Here is a 21,899-nt window from a genome sequence, read left to right on the forward strand (position 1 = left end):
TATAAGATGGTACATAATTCTTGAAGCAGTCCAGTATCTCTTCTAAAACAAAATTTCAATTTATGTCTTTGCACAAGGTCTTTATGTTATTTTGATCAGAGGTTTCTTTTCAAAAGGATGTTCAGTGGTTTCATAAGGGGCTTTTTTTTGCTGCTTCCTGGACAGAGGGGTGATTTTCTACTCTGTTCTAATTTCCTAACAGCAAAGTGGGAAAATAACCTAAATATTGCTCTTGTCAGAGCTACCACAGAATTTCTGTGGGATTGGAGTCTAATTAATCATATGAAGTTCCTCAATGAAATCCAGACCTTTTTATATATTTCCCATATCACAAGCAATTTCATGTACTTTCAGTTCATAAATGCAAGCTTCATTCAATCTGAAACAGTAATATTCAATAAAATTTTCCCCTGATATGAGTCAAAAATGTCCTACATGATTTTTGGTCCGTATTTTACTATCTTTGCTTCCAATTAAATGATCTGTGAATACTCGTAATTACACTGCCTTCCTTTGCCAAATCACTGAAGTATCAATAAAGGGTCATCATTTAAACAGCTACAAATTAATCACAAAAGCCAACCTTTAGCACATCCATACAGTGATTTGAATTCAGAATGTCCCCCTTATGCCTCTTCATTTTCCTTTTTTGAATTGTAGCTATTGTAGCTGTATGGCATCGCAGGACATTAAACATGTTTCAGCTCATGGGACTGAGTCAGTCATGTTTTTAGAAATTGAAAACAAACGTTATAATACTGTAAATGATAATATTTGAAGCAGCAGCAGTTTCCTAGGGGGCATGTCTATTTAACAGATATCTTAGGTTTTCAGCTTGAAAGTGTAATAGCATCTTTCACTAGCTGAAATAATTTTTTTAAAAATTCTAAGTTTGACAGTAACACCAGAAGATGCAAAACAAAAGGGCAAGAAAGGCAATAACAAGCTTAGAAATAATTTGTGAAATTATTCTTATTAGGTGAATTAGCATGGTTACCAGACAAAATACAGGGAATTTTTTTTAATATTTCAGTGTCTTATTAGTGAGGATTCAAAATGTATGGCTTCCCAGCAGTGTATCATACCATATTAAGAGGCTGTGTGATAGTAGAAGAGAAAGAGAAATGGGATAAAAAATTAGGATAGGATAGTTTCTTCTTTTATATAATAAGCTATTGGAGTTTGGAGTTAGAAGGTATTGGGGGCAAAAGAGTATGTTTCAAAGAGGAATTAAGTTAAAATCTTCGTAACACTGGTTCCATTTTTTATGTGGAAAGTGAAGAGAGTAGTTTGGTAGACACACAGCTCATTTTTAATGGGCAGAATTAGAATGTACTGAACATCTTAAAGGAGTAAAATATCTTGCTGGATAAAATGATCCAGAGAGGATGTGTCAGGAGCCCAGTGAAGCCAAATGCCTCCATAAATGAAGTGTGTCAGTCCCTCCATCCTTACCATGAAATCAGTGTATAACGATGTGTTTGGATCTGATGGTATGATCTTCACAACTTCTGCATAAACCTATAGACTAGCACGTATCTTCTGTGCTAGAGTATGTTAATAACTATTCTTCTTTGAGTTTGCTCATGGAAAAAATAAATTTGTAAATTATAATAAAAGACATGAAAGGAGGAACTGAAAATCACTCATTCCAGCTGAAGGTGCAAGCTTTTAACTGTCTTGGGATTTTGCAGTTGTGGTCTGCAGATAGCAGTGAACTTTTTGATGTTTGATCTGAAAAATGGCATATCCAGTGCTGGAACAGCAATTCATTAATACATTATGGGGAAAAGAACCATATTCTAGGTTACTGAGAAAATCTTCACTGCAAAGCTTTCATATTTCTCACTTGGCTCACACTTGTTAAACTGATAAAAACTGAATGAGAAGAGTAATCATTGAAGGAATAGTTTAAAACTTGATATAAACCAATCTGACATACAAATGTGTGCTACTTCTGTTGATTTCATTGCCATTACAAGAACAAAAAATATAATTGTCCTCTAGAGGCTAGGTTATAATTATTTTTGTTTCTTTCTATTCAAAAAATTTCAGTTTGTGGGGTTCTTAACTATTCTTAACTTAGCTAATCTCAGTGTCTTGAGAGTTTATAAACTGTTGCTTACTATACTGTGTATTTAATTTCGTGTCACTAACTGAAAAAAGTTAAGCATTTAGAAGACCTGAAACTATCATTCATTGTTACAGGCATGATGTGATCCTGGACAGAAAAATGATGAACAAAACCATGTTACACTTTAGCTTTGTTTAGCTACATGTATCCAGATAGTTGAAACAAAACTTCATAAAGTTCAATCATACACATGGCTGCAAAAAGATGGTCTGATTTGATTCAGTACAGTTGGTGTCCAAACAGTTGGATTTTCCCCAGCCTACAGCTAGCACAGCTATCTAGTAATGGGTCTGCATTGCAAAGACTAACAGTATGTCCTAGCCAAGTGAAACAGCAGAGGACAGAACAAACTGTGTTAATAGAAGCCTCATCAGCAGAGTTGGGAGAGGGGTGGAAAGTTTACCGCCAAAGTATGATAGAAATATGTAAGACTCATTTTCTGTAAGATTATTATTTTCCTATAAATTTACCTCTGTAAAGAGAAGAGCAGCAACAGCATGTTTAATGACTTAGAAATCATGCTACAAATAAAGCTTGAATTCTTAGAGGATTCATCATCTCCAGCAATTTCCATTTTTAAGAACATGTTGCAAGGTGTTTTATTTCTATTATAGTCAAACCTGAAAATGCAAGATTCAAAGATTTCATATAAAAGCATTCTGTGTTCTCAATTGCTTGTAATGAATGTTTAAGGAGTTTACTTATTTCAGGGCACCAACTTCTTTTATGTTCATATTCAGAAACGTGCTGTTTAAATCAGCATTACAAAACTTTGAAACTTGAACGACATAAAAGTAAGCACAGTGAATGAAACAGTCCATGTTTTCTCTCCCGTGTTCATTTCTTTTAGTGCTGGAGTCGGCAGGACTGGCTGTTTCATTGTGATAGATGCCATGTTAGAGAGAATAAAGCATGAAAAGACTGTAGATATTTATGGCCACGTAACTCTAATGAGAGCACAGAGGAATTACATGGTTCAAACTGAGGACCAATACATCTTTATCCATGATGCACTGCTGGAAGCAGTGACATGTGGAAATACCGAAGTGCCAGCCAGAAACCTGTATGCATATATCCAGAAGCTGACACAGATAGAAACAGGAGAGAATGTCACAGGAATGGAACTGGAATTTAAGGTACTGGGATTTTATGTTGTGGGTAACCAAAACCAAATGGTGTAACACTAAAGCTGCTCTGTTCTCCATCAGTTGTTTCCAATAATCAGAAGATAAGAGACACCATTAGACTACATGTTTAAATTAGGAAGATAGCTCTTTCTAAAAAAGATAATTTTAAGATAAAAAAGATAAGTTTAATACTGGAATTTGTCCAAATGCACTAACAGAGCAGACATTGTACTTGTAAAAGGTGTTAAAAGAAGCTTTACAAATATTTGGATAATGCAATAGAATATGGAAAAGTAAGCATCTGGAATTGAAATTATTCATTAATGGATACTGACCAGAGATTATAAAACCTGATAGTGTCACTTGTTTTTGTTATACCTGGCCTTAATTATTTTAATTTTTTTCTACAGCGTCTTGCTAGCTCTAAGGCTCACACTTCAAGATTCATCAGTGCCAATCTTCCATGTAATAAATTCAAAAATCGCCTTGTCAATATTATGCCATATGAGTCCACAAGGGTATGCTTGCAGCCTATCCGAGGAGTCGAAGGCTCTGATTATATTAATGCCAGTTTCATTGATGGATACAGGTACAAACAGTGATGTGTTCTTATCTGTACTGCTTTAAAAGTTTACAAAATTGTTTATGTAATTACATTGAAAATAACAAAGCTTATTATTGAAATCTGGTATCTGTTATCTGTTCAGGGCATGTTTGGGTGGTTTTTTAAATTTTAATAAAGGGTTTATATTTTTTCACCATGTAATATAGAAAAATTTTGCAAATTACATGGAATCTTAAACATTATATTTTTACCTGTCTTTAAACCACTGAGAGCTCTCAGTATGCTTTACATGCTGAAAGTTAATGAGATTTTAAGCATGCTCATGATCTGGATCCCTATTTCTTCACAGTTCTTCTGCTTAAAAGGATATCTAGAAATAAGATACAGGAGATATACTCTGTGTGTCAAGGTGATAATCTGTGATCTTGGAGCACTGACTAAGACTTGACCTAACCACCAAAAGCCTTTTGTATGTAAGGCTTTACATACAAAAAAGCCCACCAGCTTCTTCATGACAACATGGAGCAATATGCCCTCAGCTGACTTAAGCAGCTGGTTGAAAAAGGCATGACAGGGAAATGAGATAGTTTGCCTAACTCAGTTCAGGTGTGCCTGGGTATCCATATCCCAGGGATAATTTTATGAGCCTCCACTCATAACTGAAAATAAACTTCATCTCCACTATCACCCACAAAGGTGTTTCTGTTGCTTGAAAGAAGCAACAATACAAACTGGTCATCATCTTATAAAGCTGCTCATCCAGTTTTTTAACAGTTTGGTGGCAGCTTCCACTAGCAGGATATTAGGGCCTGGAAATACATACTCCGTTCCCAAATTTTCTTCCTGACTTACTTTTGCTGGAGGCATCAGACTGTTGAAGAGAAGTTAATAAAGAAACTGCTTGATGCTATATTTCCTAAACTTAATAGATTGTTAGACAGTTATTTCTATAAAATGAACCAGCACAACTAAGTGTTTCTTAAGTGCTTTTTACAGCACACAAAATTGAGCAATTAGAGTTGCATTAAAATTTAAATAATAATGATAAAATCATACATCATAATATTAACAGAGTAATTTTCCTCTCAAAGTTCTAAAAATAAAAAGCCATAGTTTGATTAAACAATCATAATAAGATTTTAATGTGCTCATTATTAATAGTATGTACATTTTCCCTCTAGACAATGTTTACATATAAACAGAGAATATGAGAATCAAGTCACTTTTTGATTAAAGTATTACTCTTAATTTACTTTTTTTTTTATGTAGACAACAAAAAGCTTACATAGCTACACAGGGTCCTTTAGCAGAAACAACTGAAGACTTTTGGAGAATGCTCTGGGAGCATAATTCTACAATTGTGGTCATGCTCACTAAGCTACGAGAAATGGGCAGAGTAAGTACTGCTCTAATATTCCTTTACTAAAATGTTGGTTACAGCAGCTCTTTATATTAAAATATTTCATGGTTAGGAATATCTAAAGATGAGAATTTTGGTTCCTTCTTCTGCTGAAATAGGAGTGGCCTTCCTGGCCACTAGGTATAAATTTTTTCAATCTGTTATTGTGTTGCAATAGACAAACTAGACATGGCATGTTTTTGTGGGGCACACTGAGATTCAGCAAGTGGGTTTGCATGCTGATGTTCAAAGTATGCGGAGGGAGCACTGCTGTCTATTGAAAAAGAAAGATCTCTTACTTGGAAACTTGACTTTTGCAGCATCTCCTTGTAAAAATGTTAAAAGAAAGTGTGGTATTTTCAAGATCTGAATGTCTTCTATGTGTTCTGTCCTGCATATTAAAGTTTCAGCCCCCAGTTTACAGTTCTAAACTCATTTCATTGGTACTCTGTCTACTGGAAAGAATGAAGCAGTCTGCTATCTGGACAGGATTACGTCAAGAGAAAGCTGGCATCTGATAAGTGAAATCTGAGTTAGGGCAGGTGTCTGAGAGAATAGAGATTGTTCAGGACATGGCTAGTGGATGCAGAGATAGAATCGTGACTGAGGCTGAGGGGACTTGCTCCAACAAGCAAAATAGAAGAAAACTGAAGATAGCATCAGGATTTAAATTGAGATAAAAACTCAGCATTGAAAATTAGGCTAGGGATAGCTCTTGTCACTGATAGATAATAAAACTGAGCAGAAGTATAAGTAAGCTCCAATATACAGCAACCAATGAGAAACCCTTGGCAATGCAGTGTTAAAGGTAATTTTTTACTCTCTGAGTTTAATGTTTATACCGACACAAGCAGCTCATGTTCTTGTCACTACTGGCACTTTCCATGAATATCACACTTAGCTGAGTAAAAAAGGATTTACACCCATTTATGGTAGTGCTCTCAAGTAACAGGAAATGTATTGTATTTTGTTATTTTGTAGGAAAAATGCCACCAGTACTGGCCTGCGGAGCGCTCAGCCAGATACCAGTATTTTGTGGTAGATCCAATGGCAGAGTACAACATGCCACAGTATATTCTGAGGGAATTCAAGGTTACAGATGCAAGGGTAAGTCAACATAGCATTACACTTGTTCTCATAAGTTTAAAAGAAAATGTCTATGTCTTTCTTCTTCTATGTTTGGGGTTTCTGAAATTTTTATTGTTATTAAGAAAACCCTACAGATATGCTTTCTACAAGCAATAATAAAAAAGCAGATGAAGTTATTTTTAAATAAGTGGCATCTTTCTGTAAGAACAATGTACTTCATTCAGATCTAGCATCTGGGAAGCACAGTTTTATAGTTCTGAACTATTTGTGCCAAAATACATTAGATTATTTGAGGACCATTTTCCTCTTTTTTCTCATTTTTCCCTTGATCAATATTGGGTACAATTTTTGCCACTTAGAGTGTTGTTGTGCACCACCCTTGAGGCTGAGTGATTGTGAAGGTTAATACATTGAGATTTTAAAACTGCAGAGCAAATGGCATTCATAAGAAAAGCTGGACAAGCTTTGCACATTATAATTTGATTTTTCATATAGCATATTTTCAGCTCTCTAGTATATCTGCAGAGTAGATACATGCAGCTGTGACCTTAGCATCCTCATTTTCATACTGCATTTCTTATCTGAATTCCCAAGTCCAAAACTGAGCACTCATATAAGATTAAACATATATAAACTTTTAATATATATTTGGCATTTCTCAGACTTGATTTCTAGCACTTCAGTCTGCATGGCAGGAAGACATTCTGTTAGCGCCTGTTTCTGTAGGCACTGTGGAATAATACTTGTTCAAGCAAAATAGCAGGATGTACTGTCCAGGGATAACATGAATGGCTGCTCAGAATTGCCTGTCAGCATCCAAAATATTAGACTTCCTCATAGTTAGCGAGACTACTGCTTTTAACGTGAACTTCAATTAAAATTGGACGGTATTGTTACTATCAAGTCAGCATATGGACCTTTTGTTTGGCAAATGAGATTTAGGTGTAGGGTTTTGTAAAGAAACTGTAGATATATTGGGTCTGATTTTCATTCTATTTGAAATGTAGTATCATATGACTCATCGCTTCTCTAACCTATTTGTGCTTAAGAAAAGTGGAGAGCAGGCTCCTAGCATCAGTCTTTAAACACACTTGTAAGCAGAGATAGTCAAAACCAATTTCACTCCAAATATGCTTACAGTTTTAATTGATTTTCTATTAAAAATCTATCTCAAGTTGGAAGAGTTATTATATGACATAGTTTACAAAGCTCTGATCACAAAATTCCAGTTATAACAAAAAGCCATAGCTGTAATTGACGTGTCTCCAAACATCTTATATTCAAAAAAAATTCTTTCAAAATTTTATATTGAAATAGGATATTTAAGAAATTCTGCTTACCTACAGCTATCAAACCAGTAAAAAAGGGTCAAATAATTAAATTATTAAATTTTCCATAATTAATTTTATTTGACATGATATTAATAAACCTCTTTTAAAAAGCATCAATCACATTGACAGTCCTATTGTGACATTTGACTATCATGTATTGTTGCTTCTCAAATTTTGAAAATCTATCTTGGTGGTCCAAGTTTTGTTAAACTCATCAGTGAGCTGACAGCACCATCTTAAATTTTCTAGTTATGCTGGGAAACTATAACGCCTTCCAAATTTACTGGAGGAAGTGGGAAATACGTACCAAAATGTACATTATAGTTTTCCTCTAGTTAGGCTTTTGTGGCTGTCACACCCAGTAATTGACATAGTTTGACTAAATTGTTGCATTCAAAGAAGAATAAATGCTGGAGTGATGGCAAACATCCTCTCTTGCTCTCATCTCCAAATCCATCTATACTGTTACAATACCATCCATGCTCTGCCAGAGCCAAGATGCCAAGTTATTCCACAGGGACAAAAAATGAGGCATTGTATCTTTTTAGGTGCCAGCAGCAAGTGTCTGGTGTGGAACTCTCTGTTATTTCTGAAACTGAACTGTGAGTTGTTGTACAGTGAAATTGACCTCTCTAACTGTTCCAAGTTATTGCTTCTGACTACTTTGTTCTCACTTTCTCTGGAAACTCAAGAGGTCAATATGTTGGGCCAGTCTTATTTAAGGCTAAACTATTAGTGATGGCTGTAAGAGAGTATTATAAATTCTACAGCCTAATCAAAAGACAGTTGAATATCCCCTGTGAGAAGGAAGAAGAAATCCAAACGGTCAGCCAATATATAGGATGATACCTTAAAAGCCCTCTGTGCCACATAGGGATCTGAAAGCACTTATTTTGATAACTAACTGTGCAAACTGTCACAGTATTTGAAAGTAAAGATTTTAATAAAATTTGGCATTTGTATCTGGACTGCTGTTGGCAAGAATCTCATTAAAAGAAATCAGCACTGTTTATAATGTCAGTAGCAGAGGGAACTGTAAGAAATTGCCGATCAGTTCCCAATATGCTCTAATGCTAGTCTAACATAGACTAAGGAACTTTACTCCTCTGCTCATTAAATAATATTAAATAAGAGAGGTTATTGTCATTTCACAGTTGCATTGGAATACTGCATTACTGAAGTCATGAAACATACTAATACAGTTGTATACATATACACACCGAAAATGTGTGATCTTTCCAATGACAGACCACACTTATGTAAAGTAGTGTCTTTCTTACTTTTTCTACCTGGAAAAGTTACTGTTATTTTAGTGTAAGTCCTATCGAGGTCAGAAATTGCTGAAGAGTTTCCATCTTCTTAGGAACATGTTGAAAGTCAGATTTCAGGTTTTCTTTCTTTACTTTAGGAGAATGGAAGGTTATTTTGAGGGAAATCAACCTATACTTGTGTCTTCTTGATGAATTTATATCATTTGCCTAAGGCTATCTGGAGGATGCAATTTCATTATGTCTTCTTGGGGGGAAATGGGATTACAGAGACTATTATCAGAGATGTTTGTATTAACAAAATACCATTTTGAAAGGAAACATTTCGTTTTTTGTGTTGATGCCCATAAGAAATCAAATTGAGTGAATATTTTCAAACATTACATATTTGTTTGTGGCAAAAAGCATTTCACAGATACAGACTACTAAATTGTCACAGTGGTCTAGTGGAAGAAGACAGTATGTGTGTCCTCTCAAAGTAGTTGCTGGTACACATACAGTTTTTTCTGTTCTCCTTACTCATCTGAGATACGGGAGGCAAAACCCCACAAAACCAGAGGAAATATAAAAGCAAAGCATTGGGGTATCCTTTGGTTATATTTAAAATCACTTCTGTATCATTTCAAAGGTCTGTAACAGCTGAGCGCTTGTGGTAGAAGGATAAAGAGAGAAAGATTGTTCTTGCCTCCAAGCATAACTTGCTGCTTTTTGAGGGGAATCTCCAGTAATGATTTGAATTTTTCATGAGTTTTACTTAGAATAAATTTCAATTTTTCATGAGTTTCACTTAATAGAAGACCCTTTTGAAGACATGGCAGGGCGGGTGCTTAGAAAACATGATGTCTAGAGGCACCAGTTAACATCAGTAGCTCACATTGCCATGATTTTGAACATTTCAGCTGTGCAGATTGACAGTGTCAAAATCATCAAGCACAATGTTTGAAAATGCAGAACAAATTTGCTTTATCTGTTTGTATTGCATTTTTTATGTGTTTTGACTTTTTACACATTAAATAGGCATATAACAGAAGTTGTCATTTAGTAATTACAGTGGCTTCATTATAAAAATAACTATGATGCAGTATTCTGCACTTTAAAGAAATGCTGTTAGTATTCCTAACCACAGGGATTGAAGAGCTTTAGATGGCTTGTTTTGAGAAAGGAGGCCCTTCCTCTCAATTTCAACTAACTCCAAGATGTTAGTGAATTAAATGAACCATTATTGAAGGGAAATACGTTAAACAACTGGCTTGTTGACCCATCTTCTTCCAGGAAAAATGTTCACCTCATAGAAAACAGCTTACTATTAAAGATAGCATCTGCAAGGAGGGCAATGAGTAAACAAGTCTTATCAGTAAGGATATTCCTGCCGTGAAGTGGATGAGCATATCTCAGAAATGAAAAGTCAGATTAGATGACCTTATTCTACCTGATCTGTATATAAAGGACTTTGTAGTCCACAGGATTCAAAACATAACATACCAAAAAAGTCATATACCCTGGGCCTCAGACACCCTTTTCACACCGTCAGAATGCCAGACAGCTCTCCTATGCAGTGTGGAAGAGAATCCATGCAATATTGTTAATGAAACGACACTTCCAGGCCAATGCAAAAGCTTCAGCCAGTACTGCAGTTAAAAGAATTTTCATATATGTGTTCTTAGCCATTCTCAGCTCCTCTCAAAATCCTTACTTTGTGATTGTCTTTATGATTATTGGCTGACCGACTTTAAGCCAGAGCAACATGCTTTTGTGATACATCATTTGTGTCTTTTGTTAAAGGATGGTCAGTCCCGAACAGTGAGGCAGTTCCAGTTCACTGACTGGCCAGAACAAGGAGTGCCAAAGTCTGGAGAAGGATTTATTGACTTCATAGGCCAAGTGCATAAAACAAAAGAGCAATTTGGTCAGGATGGACCAATTTCTGTTCATTGCAGGTAAGTAAACAAAGCTTAACTAATTATATGCAGATTTGGTTTTTTTCTAAAGCTGATTGCTGATTGTGGCAAAGGTGTATATTTAAACATTTCAGAAGTGAACTATCAGAAAATGTAATCAAATAGAAGATCTAAAAAGGAACACAATTGCTTTATGAAGTGGAAACTGTTCTGTAATACTCCATTTATACAGAAACAGTTCTTCAGAAATATCTGGAAACACACGATTTTTTCTTTACTTTTAAATGTCTCTAATGCAGCATAAAAGCAAACTGGTCAATGCTGCACACAGAAGGAATAGGAAGACCCTTATAACAGGCTGCTACATCTCATATTTTTTCCACTAGAAATTAAAAGTGAGGCTGTTACTTTGGTGGGAATTATTAGTTGCCAACAAGCTAGTTGCACCTCAGTGGCACATTAGTAGCAATCAAGATGAGACCAAAAAAAAAGTAGGTATCTCAAGAAAAGGAATGGAATAGAAAGTGGTGTTTAGAAATTTTGCTTGTCAAAAAAATCATTGAGGTTTGAGTTGATGAGTTCTAACTTCAGAACTCAGTGTTCATTTTTGTGATGGGTACCCTAAATTCCTTTGCAATTGATATGCAGATGAAAACAGCTTGCATGGTGGATAGGAATAATCCAGCATGGGCTTTTTAATATTCTTGTGTTTTTTATTTATTTTCTCTACAATATTCTAGTCTATAGCAGATGGCCAAAAATAATATCTTTATCTTTTTTTTCTCTTATTTAATAAATTGTTTTCTATAAATTCCATTAGGATTTTAGAGACTCATTTTTGTAATATGAATTTTTTTTGGTAGATTAAATATTATTATTATTATTTATTGTAACAGAGATGCAAAATACTGGCACAAGATGCAAGTCCTTACTGTAAGCCAAGTAGTGCCTCAATACTAGCATGAAGACGAATGAGTTTACTAGAGCCTAGTAAGCAGAGAGAAATTCTCATCTTTCCAAAGTGAGGAGTAAACAGAATTTGAGTTCTTTATTATCCCCTAATCTGAAAGACTGACAAATAAATGTATTGGAATACTTGAATCCTACTTTTTTTTGTGTGCCTAAAAATTTTTATGGCCTGCTGAGGAGAATAGCATTGCAGAGCAGTGGTTGGGATTCATTTCACAAGGGAAAATGAAGGACAATCCTGATAAGAATAAGCCTTATTCTTCAACATTAATGAGTTTTGAGAGGACAGGAGTAATAAGCAATATTTATGCCTTTATGCAGATAAGAAAGCAAAGTGATATTATTCTTCTAAGTTCTTTGTACCATGCAGACATGTCCACTTGTGACTACAGTGAATACTGCTTACACTACATTGTATATCCCTCCCAAATGGATGTGATCTTTCGTGGTAAAATTATGGATTTCTGCCATTGACTTTGCTAGAAACAAAGTTAATTTCAGTGTAACTAATCATGGCTTGGTTTTAAAATGTCTTTATTATTATTGTAATAACGATTTAGGGACTGGTAATGCTAATCATCATTGTCAGCATTAGTCAACTTACATGAATAGGAAGTGTCCCTAGCAAATTAGTAAGTTTGTTTGTTTCTTTCAGGAAGCACAAGATCCTGGATACCTGCACTTTCCTAGTCTCTGAGGAATTACTGAAATAATGCCTCCAGTTTGTACCATGATGAGTTGTACAGTGAATTAAAACTCCTCTAGCATTACTTCCTTTGGGTTTCCTTCACACTCTACACAATTTTGACAAGCTTGCTTTCTCTGTTACACACTAAAACCCTATGACCCACAATTTTAAATTTTCTCTTTCCCTAGCATTTTTACAAATAGGTCAGTGTGTTGAATTAAAAGATTTCTAACCTCATGAGGCAGATACTTAAAACTATTTAAGAGAGCAAAGGACTGTTCACCTTGAAGCAAAGTTTTCACTTCAACCAATATTAGATATTTATAGTCTTTTTATTCCAGCTTTTAGCTCAAGAGTGCAGAAGACCCTTCCCAGAATGCATTCAAGATGTATTTGTAGTGATAAACTCCTCTCTCTTGCAACAAATCAGTACTTTCTCATGGTTCATTAAAGCATCCTAACTTTAGTTTCTAGTTTAAATAATAAATCACTGTGAATCATAAAGCATCATGAAGAAGTGCTTTACCTTCACTCTAGAAATCCCTAGCATTTTTGTGTAGGAATTATTACAGTGTTAAAAGTTTTCTTGCCACTCTAAGGGGAACAGGATCCATTTCCTACAGGCTTTTCTCAAGACATTGCATTTGATGACTAGTTAGGATTTGCAAGCATCGAAATATTTCCGTATTAGTCTCTCTTCCTCATTAAGTAGTGTCTCCAGATACTGATTTCCTAAGTACACAAGACAACAAATAAATTTCTTCCTTTTGCTGGAGATTTCCGAGTTATTTTTTTAAACAAAGATTTGTCTAATGTATGAGGCCAGAAATCGTCTCACATATTTGGAAAATCATACTTGGCTTTTTTTTTGTTTGGTTGTTTTTTTGTTTTTTGGGTTTTTTTTGTTTGTTTTAATCTTTAAATAGCAGAGCAGGAGCAGGAACAAGGAGAATGTAAAATGGTAATCTGCCTTCATTCTGCTGATCATTTTCTGGGCTACTTGGTTTAGATCACACTGTCATCAGCTCTGTAAAGTCCAAGCACATTCCAATGAGCAGGTTCCAGGATTTTTCAGGATATTTCTTAATTACTAGCTGTCTAATTTACCTCATCAGGTACCTTACTCTACAATTGCTTTAGATGTCCAGGACTGTTGTTATTCCATATAGGTAAATCATCACTGACAGCATGATATTCTGTCAAGTGGTGTGGCAGCTGTCCTTTGGCTTCAGCAATCTGAGGGCACCCAGCCTCTGCAAAATTGATAAATCCAATTGCGTATGTCTAATAGCCCTAGAAGTGCACTGACCTAGACCAAACACTAAAATACCATCATACAGTTTGAGCATTCAATTTCCACACTAGTTGCATAAATTTGCTGGATCTCTGTCGTAGTTCATATGAACATTCAGAGTTCTTCAGGTTTTCCCTGTTGTTCATGCTGTTCCATTTGCTTGTGTGGTGAATAGGTCTCATAAATACCTTCCCAAGGTTATCTGGCTGGGGAAAACCTTACGAAATTATTAGCACCAACAGTGAGATGACACGGTGCTTAGTTTCCATCCATAGAAGTTCAGATTTAGAAAATCTTTTCTTCTGTGCAGTTACCTGTGTCTTTAGCCATGGATAATCCTTGTGAATAAGTGTTTGTTTAATTTTGAAAGCTGACAGCTATTGGTTCTATTGATTGCAAGAATTTCTACCACTTGTGGAGGGTTAAAGCTAATGGCAGAAACCCAGGACAGGACAGAGAGCAAACAAGCCATATATACTCAAAGAAGATATTTAAGACTAATGTAGACAACCATGGTAAATGTATATCAGCATTGGAAAGCAAAGATCCAGACTGCCAGACTTGAATAAGACTCGAGTTGAGATTTTTTGTATCCGTTATTTGAATTGAAGCATATATTAACAAGTTCAATATTAAATGAACATCCATACTCCTAACTCAAAATAGAAGGTAAAATAGCACAGTGAAGTGTACAAAACAGGGCATATACATGACAAACTAAAGTAAAGCAAGCAGTAAAATGCATTTTGGCTTCATTTTCTCTTGTCAGTTCCAATGTATGTTATTGGCAACAAATATTAACATTTGCCTTCACCATGCACTGATTTTTGTATATCTGGATGAACAAACCAAGTCACTTTGCAAGGAAGACTGGAGAGTCAGGATGTATTCAGTAGCATGTAAAGTTTGCTTGAGCACAGTTATTCTTTTGAATGCAGTGTGGTATTTTTCTGGGGAATTTTGCTTAGTGAGCCTTTCCCCATATAGAAATTTGTACACATATGGTGTGTTGTAACCACAAATAATTTGTCAGCCAATTCTTTCAGCATTAACTGTCAATTAACATTTTATTTTCTCTTCATTCTCTTCAACAGCGCGGGTGTTGGAAGGACTGGAGTGTTCATAACCCTGAGCATTGTGTTAGAAAGAATGAGATATGAAGGTGTTGTAGACATCTTCCAGACTGTCAAAATGTTAAGGACACAGCGGCCAGCCATGGTACAGACAGAGGTGAGCAAAACAGTATCCATATGCCATGGGATGGAAAAGAAGCAGTACTTACACAAGCAAAAAAAATGCATGGATAGAGACTGTATAAAATGTGCTTACTTTTCTATCTGAAGTCACATATTGGCCCTGTGACTATAGTGTAAAATCTGCCATAAAGGTACTGCAAGGACTATTTCCTGTTACTGCAGTAGTTACTGTAGGATGAGGAAGAAAAAAATCGTTTTTCCTAAATTATGGTAGTTGAGAAAATCTGTTTGTAAAGCATCACCCATTTTTATTTGGTCCTTGTTTCCTGGCAGAAATGTGTGGTAACGAAGAAGCAGGCAAATTGTTTATGCAGGTGGATCCATTCTTTTTTTTTTTTCCCCTGGGAGCAAGGTCTTGATCATGTCTTCAGACTGCCACTGTATTATTTTCATGTTTTTCTTGACTTTGTGTCACCAAGCAAGAGGCTTTTTGGCCTGAAAATCATAATGGTAAATTCAGCATTCAGGATAACTATAGTGTAAATAACTTCTATGCTAGCAGGTGCGGCATAGAGAAATAAAGGGAGGGATAAATAGTATAAACCAGTTACCTGGGCCTGTGTGCTTGGAACTCTGTCATGTCGTAAAGAATGCTTAAATATTATCAGTTAATGTTGTGCTTAATTTTTACTTTAATTTCTGAGCAGACGACCTGAACTATGCCAGAACCAACAGGTTAGGAGAACCAAGAAAAAGGGCAAGAGAAGGGAAACTTTTTAGGTCACACATTTATTTAGTATAATTTGATTGACACTGGCCTTTAAATTACAGTCTGTGAAATTTAAAATGGCTCACCAGAGTTTGCCATTTTCCACAAGAAAATTAAACTTGTTCAGTAGAAGCTGGGTAGTTTTACTTTTAAGAAGATAACTTCATAGAAACTTACATGAAAAATACAGATATTTATTTTTAATCTTGTCAGTTAGCCAAGTAAATCACTGTGACCAAACTGAAGAGTTAATTCCATTTCTTTTCCATTACCATCATTCTTCTGGATAAGCAAAATGAAAAATGACTGCTTTATGTCATTTTGGCTCCAAGAAATAACTACAGTATACTGAAAAACTATGCTGCTTTGAGCCTACCTGACAAATGCAGAGTTCAATTCTGCAATATATGCTCCCTCCCCCTGCTTTGACTTATTTCTGTATGCTACCCTTCATCCCCACTGCTGAAAGCAGAAGTGTTGTGTACGCATTTCTTCCAGTATTCTGTGGAAAACAAATCTCTCATTCACTGGTATAAACTGCCAAGAAATCTAATCCTTATTAAGCAAAGCACTTTCATGTGGACCACACATACACTTAAAGTTCAGGCATACGTGTAATGTGTTCTGCCACTATTCTAACTATTCTGACTAACAGAAAAAAACTATTCGTGATCACACCACTTCAGTGAAGCAGCTACCTGATTAGTTTCCTGGCCTCCAAAAGAGTTTTAATTGCGATCTTAGCAAGTGCAACCTCTGCAGTTACTACAGCACTATCAGATAAATAAACAGACATCCCTGAGCAATTTTTCTAATGTTTTTTGTTTTCTTTTTTACTTTTTACCATTTAAATCCTGAATTGCAGTTGGAAATAAGTACACAGATGTGCCGTTTTAGTGTAAGTGTGCAACATAACATAAATGTGCAAAAGGACTGCTTTATGGGGATGAGAGTAACACAAACTGACAAATGTTGGATTCATCAGAGGTATAAGCAAATTTCTCACCACACTAAACTTCTCTCTGCTTTCAGGTGTAGGTTGAAATGAAGTCTGTTTCATGTGAATAAGGTGCTTTAGTTCCATATTTCTCACTTAGGCCCTTTTCTTGCCACAGTGTAAGGTATCTTCACATTTTCATCAACACCTACAGCATTCCATATTAAGGCTATGATGGACTTTTTCACTCAGTGTATTAGCTGTGGCATTAATTATACATTTTGCTACTTATTTTCAAATACGTGGGGGAAAAGCGCTCAAGCGTGTTCCTATCAGAAGAAAGCTTTATGCTGATATTGTTTTAATCCAGCACAACGGACCGTCAGTAGGTGGGTATATGGTCTCTGCACAAAAACAAGCTGCATTCTGTGGAAAATGTTGTTGCTTTAAATGAGTGTCTGTCTTCATCTATGGTAGCTCAGAGTGGTTTTCTCTTGGTGTCAGCAAGTGAATATTGCTGAACTGCAGATGCCTTTGCAGTATCTTTGTTTGTAGCTACAGTATACTCACTATTATTTGAAAGAAACTAGAAACCAGCCAACAAGCTGAATTTTTGATGCTTTTGTTTTTCTTTCTCTAGGATCAATACCAGTTCTGCTATCGAGCCGCACTGGAGTATCTGGGCAGCTTTGATCACTATGCAACATAAAAACCCATTGTGGATTTTTATTGCAGGCCCTTTAAGATCCAGAGAGCCGCTTCTGAGCCATACGATGTGCTTTAGAAGTACTTCTTAACTCTTAGCTAAGGAGCAATTATTGGGGATATATAAAATAAAAAATAATTAAAAAAAAAAAATGAACAAAAATATTGGGGATATATAAAACAAAAAAAACAACAAAAAAAGAACCCCACCCAACAAGAAGTATTCCATGTGGACCAAGAATTCACAGTTTAATAACCTAACCATAATAAAAGAATCCTGACCACTGAGGCGTCTGAAGGATCTCATTTACAGATACCTCAAGGGTTCGACATTGGTTGAAGTTAAAGGGAAGAGGAAATTAATCAGAAAGAGTGATCATCTTATTCAGGATTACATGCTTTTGCAAAGAGGAGTTTTGAGAACTGCAGTTCAGTGCAAGATGTTTGTTGCAAGGTTGGGTTCTGGCTTCTCAAACAAAGCGGACTCTTCAACATCACCCTTTCCCATCATACTGCTCATCATAACACTTTAGGGAAAATGTGGGAATGTTTAAAAAGAAAGTCCTTGATTTAGTTTTTTAGTATTGTAAAGATACTGCTGACCTGTGCTTCATTTTTAACTGTGTAAACTTTTTCCTTTTTTTAACAAGAGTTTATCATTCAATGAAGTGAATTAAAGAAAAGGTTGCATAACTGTTAATATTTTTGTTTAAAAAATGTAGATTTTTTTTTTTAAGCTGTAGAACTGTTATCTGTAATATTGTGCTGTAGAAATGTTAGATACTTTGAAAATTTGCACATTTTTGTGCAGTCCTACAGTACCACAGTCTTGTTAGTATTAATTTTGTAGTTTTATTTGGGGTTTTTTTTCTTTAAGAAAATATTCATTGTAATCAGTTAAATCAAAATGGGGCTTTTTGGTTTCTTTTGGAATCAACAGGGAGGCGCAAAGTATAAAGATGCTGCTAGCACATACACACACGCGCACACATATGCACATGCACACTCACACTCTTCTCTCTTTTTATATATATATATGTATGTATTACTGTCTACCCTTTTCTGAATCTCTGTGTAGTTGCAGAGAATACAGATGGATAGATGACACACAGGCACATAAACATATCCATTTTTACATACCTGGATTTATCAAAGCATTGGGAAAGTTTTTCTGCATACTGCAATTATATCAAACTACTATTTGATCAGCTCTGCATTTTTAAGGTCCATAAACTTCTGTTTCAAAGGGAAGTGAGGAATGCACATCATTGATATTTAAACGCCATCTCTATCCCAAACAATATTTCTATCCACATTTCCACTTGAACACACACACATGCACACATACAGAGCACACACATGCACACATGCACACAGAGTATGTGATTTAGGCTTCAAGTGAAGTTCAATATTTGTAACACTATAGTGCAATAAGAAATCATATTATTAAATGTAGGAGGTGTGCATGGGGGAAAGGTCAGTGCATATCCCTTTAGGAGGGGAGAATGTTGTAATATACTAGGTATTAAGATGTTTTAAAATTGTATTCAATAGTATACTGTCTATAGTGTGCGCTATATAATTTACATTTATCGTATGTAACAGGGCAAAGCCAAACACACATTGCTCTGTGAAATCAAATGTTTTGTGGCATACAGCATTGTTTGGGGATGCTGGGGTTTATTTTAATTTTACATTTAGAGTGCCTTATATTTGATGCCTATTTTGAATAGTATTTCTTTAAGTTAGCCTTCATTTGTATTTAGTTTAGTTTGTTTATATCTCTGTTGTTCTTTTCAAACATTTTACTACATGTACCAGACAATTTTGAAAAATGTGCATTTCCAGTTTCTAATCAAGTATGGATGGTAATAAATGATAACCCAAAACACATAGGTAGTCAAGGCCCTTTATCTTTCCATATTTCTAATAACAGACTAGCCCATAAATTGAAAATCTGTTTCTGGTTGGCTTTACAAACCCACTGTGTAACTGTTTATAGTGTTATCTGTCATTGAAGAGATGTAGCAGCACAGTAGCAGTAGTTGACATCAGCAGTGCTTATGATGCTTTTTTTTTTTTTCCCCCCTCAAATTTATTTTGGACCAAGTCCTGCTCATTCACTCATGTCAACAGATTGCTAAAGTCTAACCATTGCTTTCAGTGGGAAAGTTCATGTAAGGCTAGCGAGACTGAGCCCACATGACATACTGGAGATTGACAGATTTTCTTCCAGGAAAAAGGAAAATTCTGTAAACAGCACAAACTACTTTTTGAGACTCTTTGTAGAATGCCATTTACATTGACCTTGGTCACCATGTGTTCTGCCACTGTCAGTACATCAGCATCAAAGGATGCTTTCTTTGGGGTTTCAAATAGGAGCATTGCTATGGCTTCTCAATATGGCCTCAACATTTTTTGTTCTTCCTCCAATTTTCCCATTCCTATAAGAAATGAGAATGAAAGACCAAACTCCAACAATTGTATTTGAGCACTTTTGTAATGAAACAAAAAAAAAAAACCAAACCAAAAAAATCAAAACATAAATATAAATATATATATATGGAATAGAAGTATTATAGAAGGCTACCTCAGAATGAGATTCTATAACTTACATCTGAACCAGAGAAGAATGTGCACTATGTTTCTTTCTCTTCTTCTTTCTTGAGTTATACTTTGAAATAATGATTGAAGTGTGGTCATGTTCTTCAACTCAAATATAGGAAATCAGAAATACAAAACAATGGAGTGTCATTTTGAAAACATAGACTAAGGAAGGTTCTTGCACACTGGATCCATACAAAGATCAGTGCATTTTCCCTAGCAGACTGTCTTGCAAGCTCCAAAGAAAATGAGGGAGTAGAAGAAATACAAAAAAGCAGAGCCAATTTGTGAGAAAAACTGTTGTACAACTAAATACTCCTTTTAGGTTTTTTTGTTTCTTAAGATAGCTCTTAGCATCATTGATGTGCATTCCACTTTCTGTATTCTTATAAATGCATTCTGCAGTCAATTTAAATTGTGAGCATCTTTGTCTACATACAGCATACATTTCCAAGCTTAAAATTGGTTTCATCAGCATAACCAGTACGGTGCTATTATTTACATTTGTATGTGTAGTTATGTCTAATTTTGTAATTAGTTGCAATGGGGGAAAAAAACCACAAAATATATAAAAATGATTTATACAGAAGTTTAATTTAGCTCTTTTTAAAAAAATTATTTGAGTGGTTAGATGGCGGAGAAGATGGCTGGGGGAAGGAGTGACCCTCTAAGGAGATTTGCACTTTCTATGTATACCTTTGTACTATGCACTGCCCTATTGATTCTACACCCAATAATGTTATAACTTGAACCCATCTGTAAGAAATTGCTTACAAAATCCACTTGTATGTATTTAAAAGACACAGAACATGTAAAAAGGAAAAAAAAAAGCACTGCTTTTTTTTTTCCTTTTATTCTTTCCCATTTTTCTTTATGTTTATTTTTCTATTTTTTTCTTTTTTTCTTTTTTTTTTTTTTTTTCCCTTGGTGCCCTGATACTCCACAGATATCAGAAGGCTGCAGGTCTCATTATAACCATCCGTTATGTGGCTTTGCCATTCAAGCTTGGAGTGTCTTTACAAAGATAATAAAAACTTGTGTTCTTTGCTCTTGTTTTGGATGCATAGACTGAAAAACTTAAAAAAATTACCTTGTAAAATGGCTTGTTAAAAAAGATACAATTACCTCTAATTAGTAGTACGCGTAAATGTTTTACAGAATGAAAGGCGTGCTTTTTATTTTCTTACTTCGTTACATTGGTGGCAAAAGAAAGTCTGTATGAAAATCAGTTCTTTGCTGACACAAGTTCCATTTGTTACAGATGAATTCTAATAAAATGTCAGTGTTATGCAGCCCTGGTCTTCTTTCTTAAGCAGTGCTTTTGAAATCAAAACTTGTTTGGTCCCTCTTGGTGATAAAGGAGTTTAATTGGAACTACAAAACAGTCATTAATCTTCTTAACTAGCTGCTGGACAGTGGAAAATGCATTCTTAGGTTAGCAAATATATATCATCTTCAGCAGCAAGTTTTGAGCCAGAATAGGCAAACCCTTTGGCATAAATTCTCACAGCTTCATGAGCTTAGTTGAAATTACCACACTTTACATGCCTCTGGATTTCCCCTTTGTGCTTCAGAACTGTATCACTACACTGAGAAAGTAGATTTCTGTCCATTCATAGGTGCAACTCAAAGAGGGCAAAATATCCACACATTTGAGGTGAATTGCGCATTTTTAATTCCTACAGATTTAGCAGGTTTTGGGGTAAATCCAAAGTCACTTGTCAAAATTCAGTTACTGAAATTGTGGCAAGCAGTCATGACTTTTGACTGCTTTCTGTTATGCACTGCATATGCAGTGAGTGCAAATGTGAGTCTGTGAGGCTACTATCCAAATACTGTGGTAAAGTTTTTAAACACACTAGAAAAGTTTTAGATTAATAAACACACCAGGTATATTGAGGCAAGCTACAAGGGGCATGGCATGGC

General features: G+C 35.3%; 1 protein-coding gene across 50 annotated transcripts in view; it reads left to right on the top strand.

Moving 5' to 3' along the window:
• PTPRD (protein tyrosine phosphatase receptor type D) overlaps nt 1-21,265 on the top strand; it is a 1,180,356-nt gene extending 1,159,091 nt beyond the window's left edge. For 46 of the 50 annotated variants that reach the window (XM_032097314.1, XM_032097327.1, XM_032097326.1 and 43 more), the window contains 7 exons: nt 2,985-3,270; nt 3,672-3,850; nt 5,096-5,222; nt 6,207-6,332; nt 10,696-10,850; nt 14,857-14,992; nt 17,305-17,522. In XM_032097314.1, the coding sequence (XP_031953205.1) occupies nt 2,985-3,270; nt 3,672-3,850; nt 5,096-5,222; nt 6,207-6,332; nt 10,696-10,850; nt 14,857-14,992; nt 17,305-17,373 (1,078 nt within the window). In that variant the 3' untranslated portion in view covers nt 17,374-17,522. Of the gene's footprint in view, nt 1-2,984; nt 3,271-3,671; nt 3,851-5,095; nt 5,223-6,206; nt 6,333-10,695; nt 10,851-14,856; nt 14,993-17,304 lie in introns of all 50 variants that reach the window. The other 4 variants (XM_032097313.1, XM_032097364.1, XM_032097365.1 and 1 more) reach the window with 2 other exon arrangements.
• Nucleotides 21,266-21,899: the final 634 nt, after the last annotated feature.

The sequence above is a fragment of the Corvus moneduloides genome, chromosome Z, assembly GCF_009650955.1.
Source record: "Corvus moneduloides isolate bCorMon1 chromosome Z, bCorMon1.pri, whole genome shotgun sequence".
NCBI classification, from domain to species: domain Eukaryota; kingdom Metazoa; phylum Chordata; class Aves; order Passeriformes; family Corvidae; genus Corvus; species Corvus moneduloides.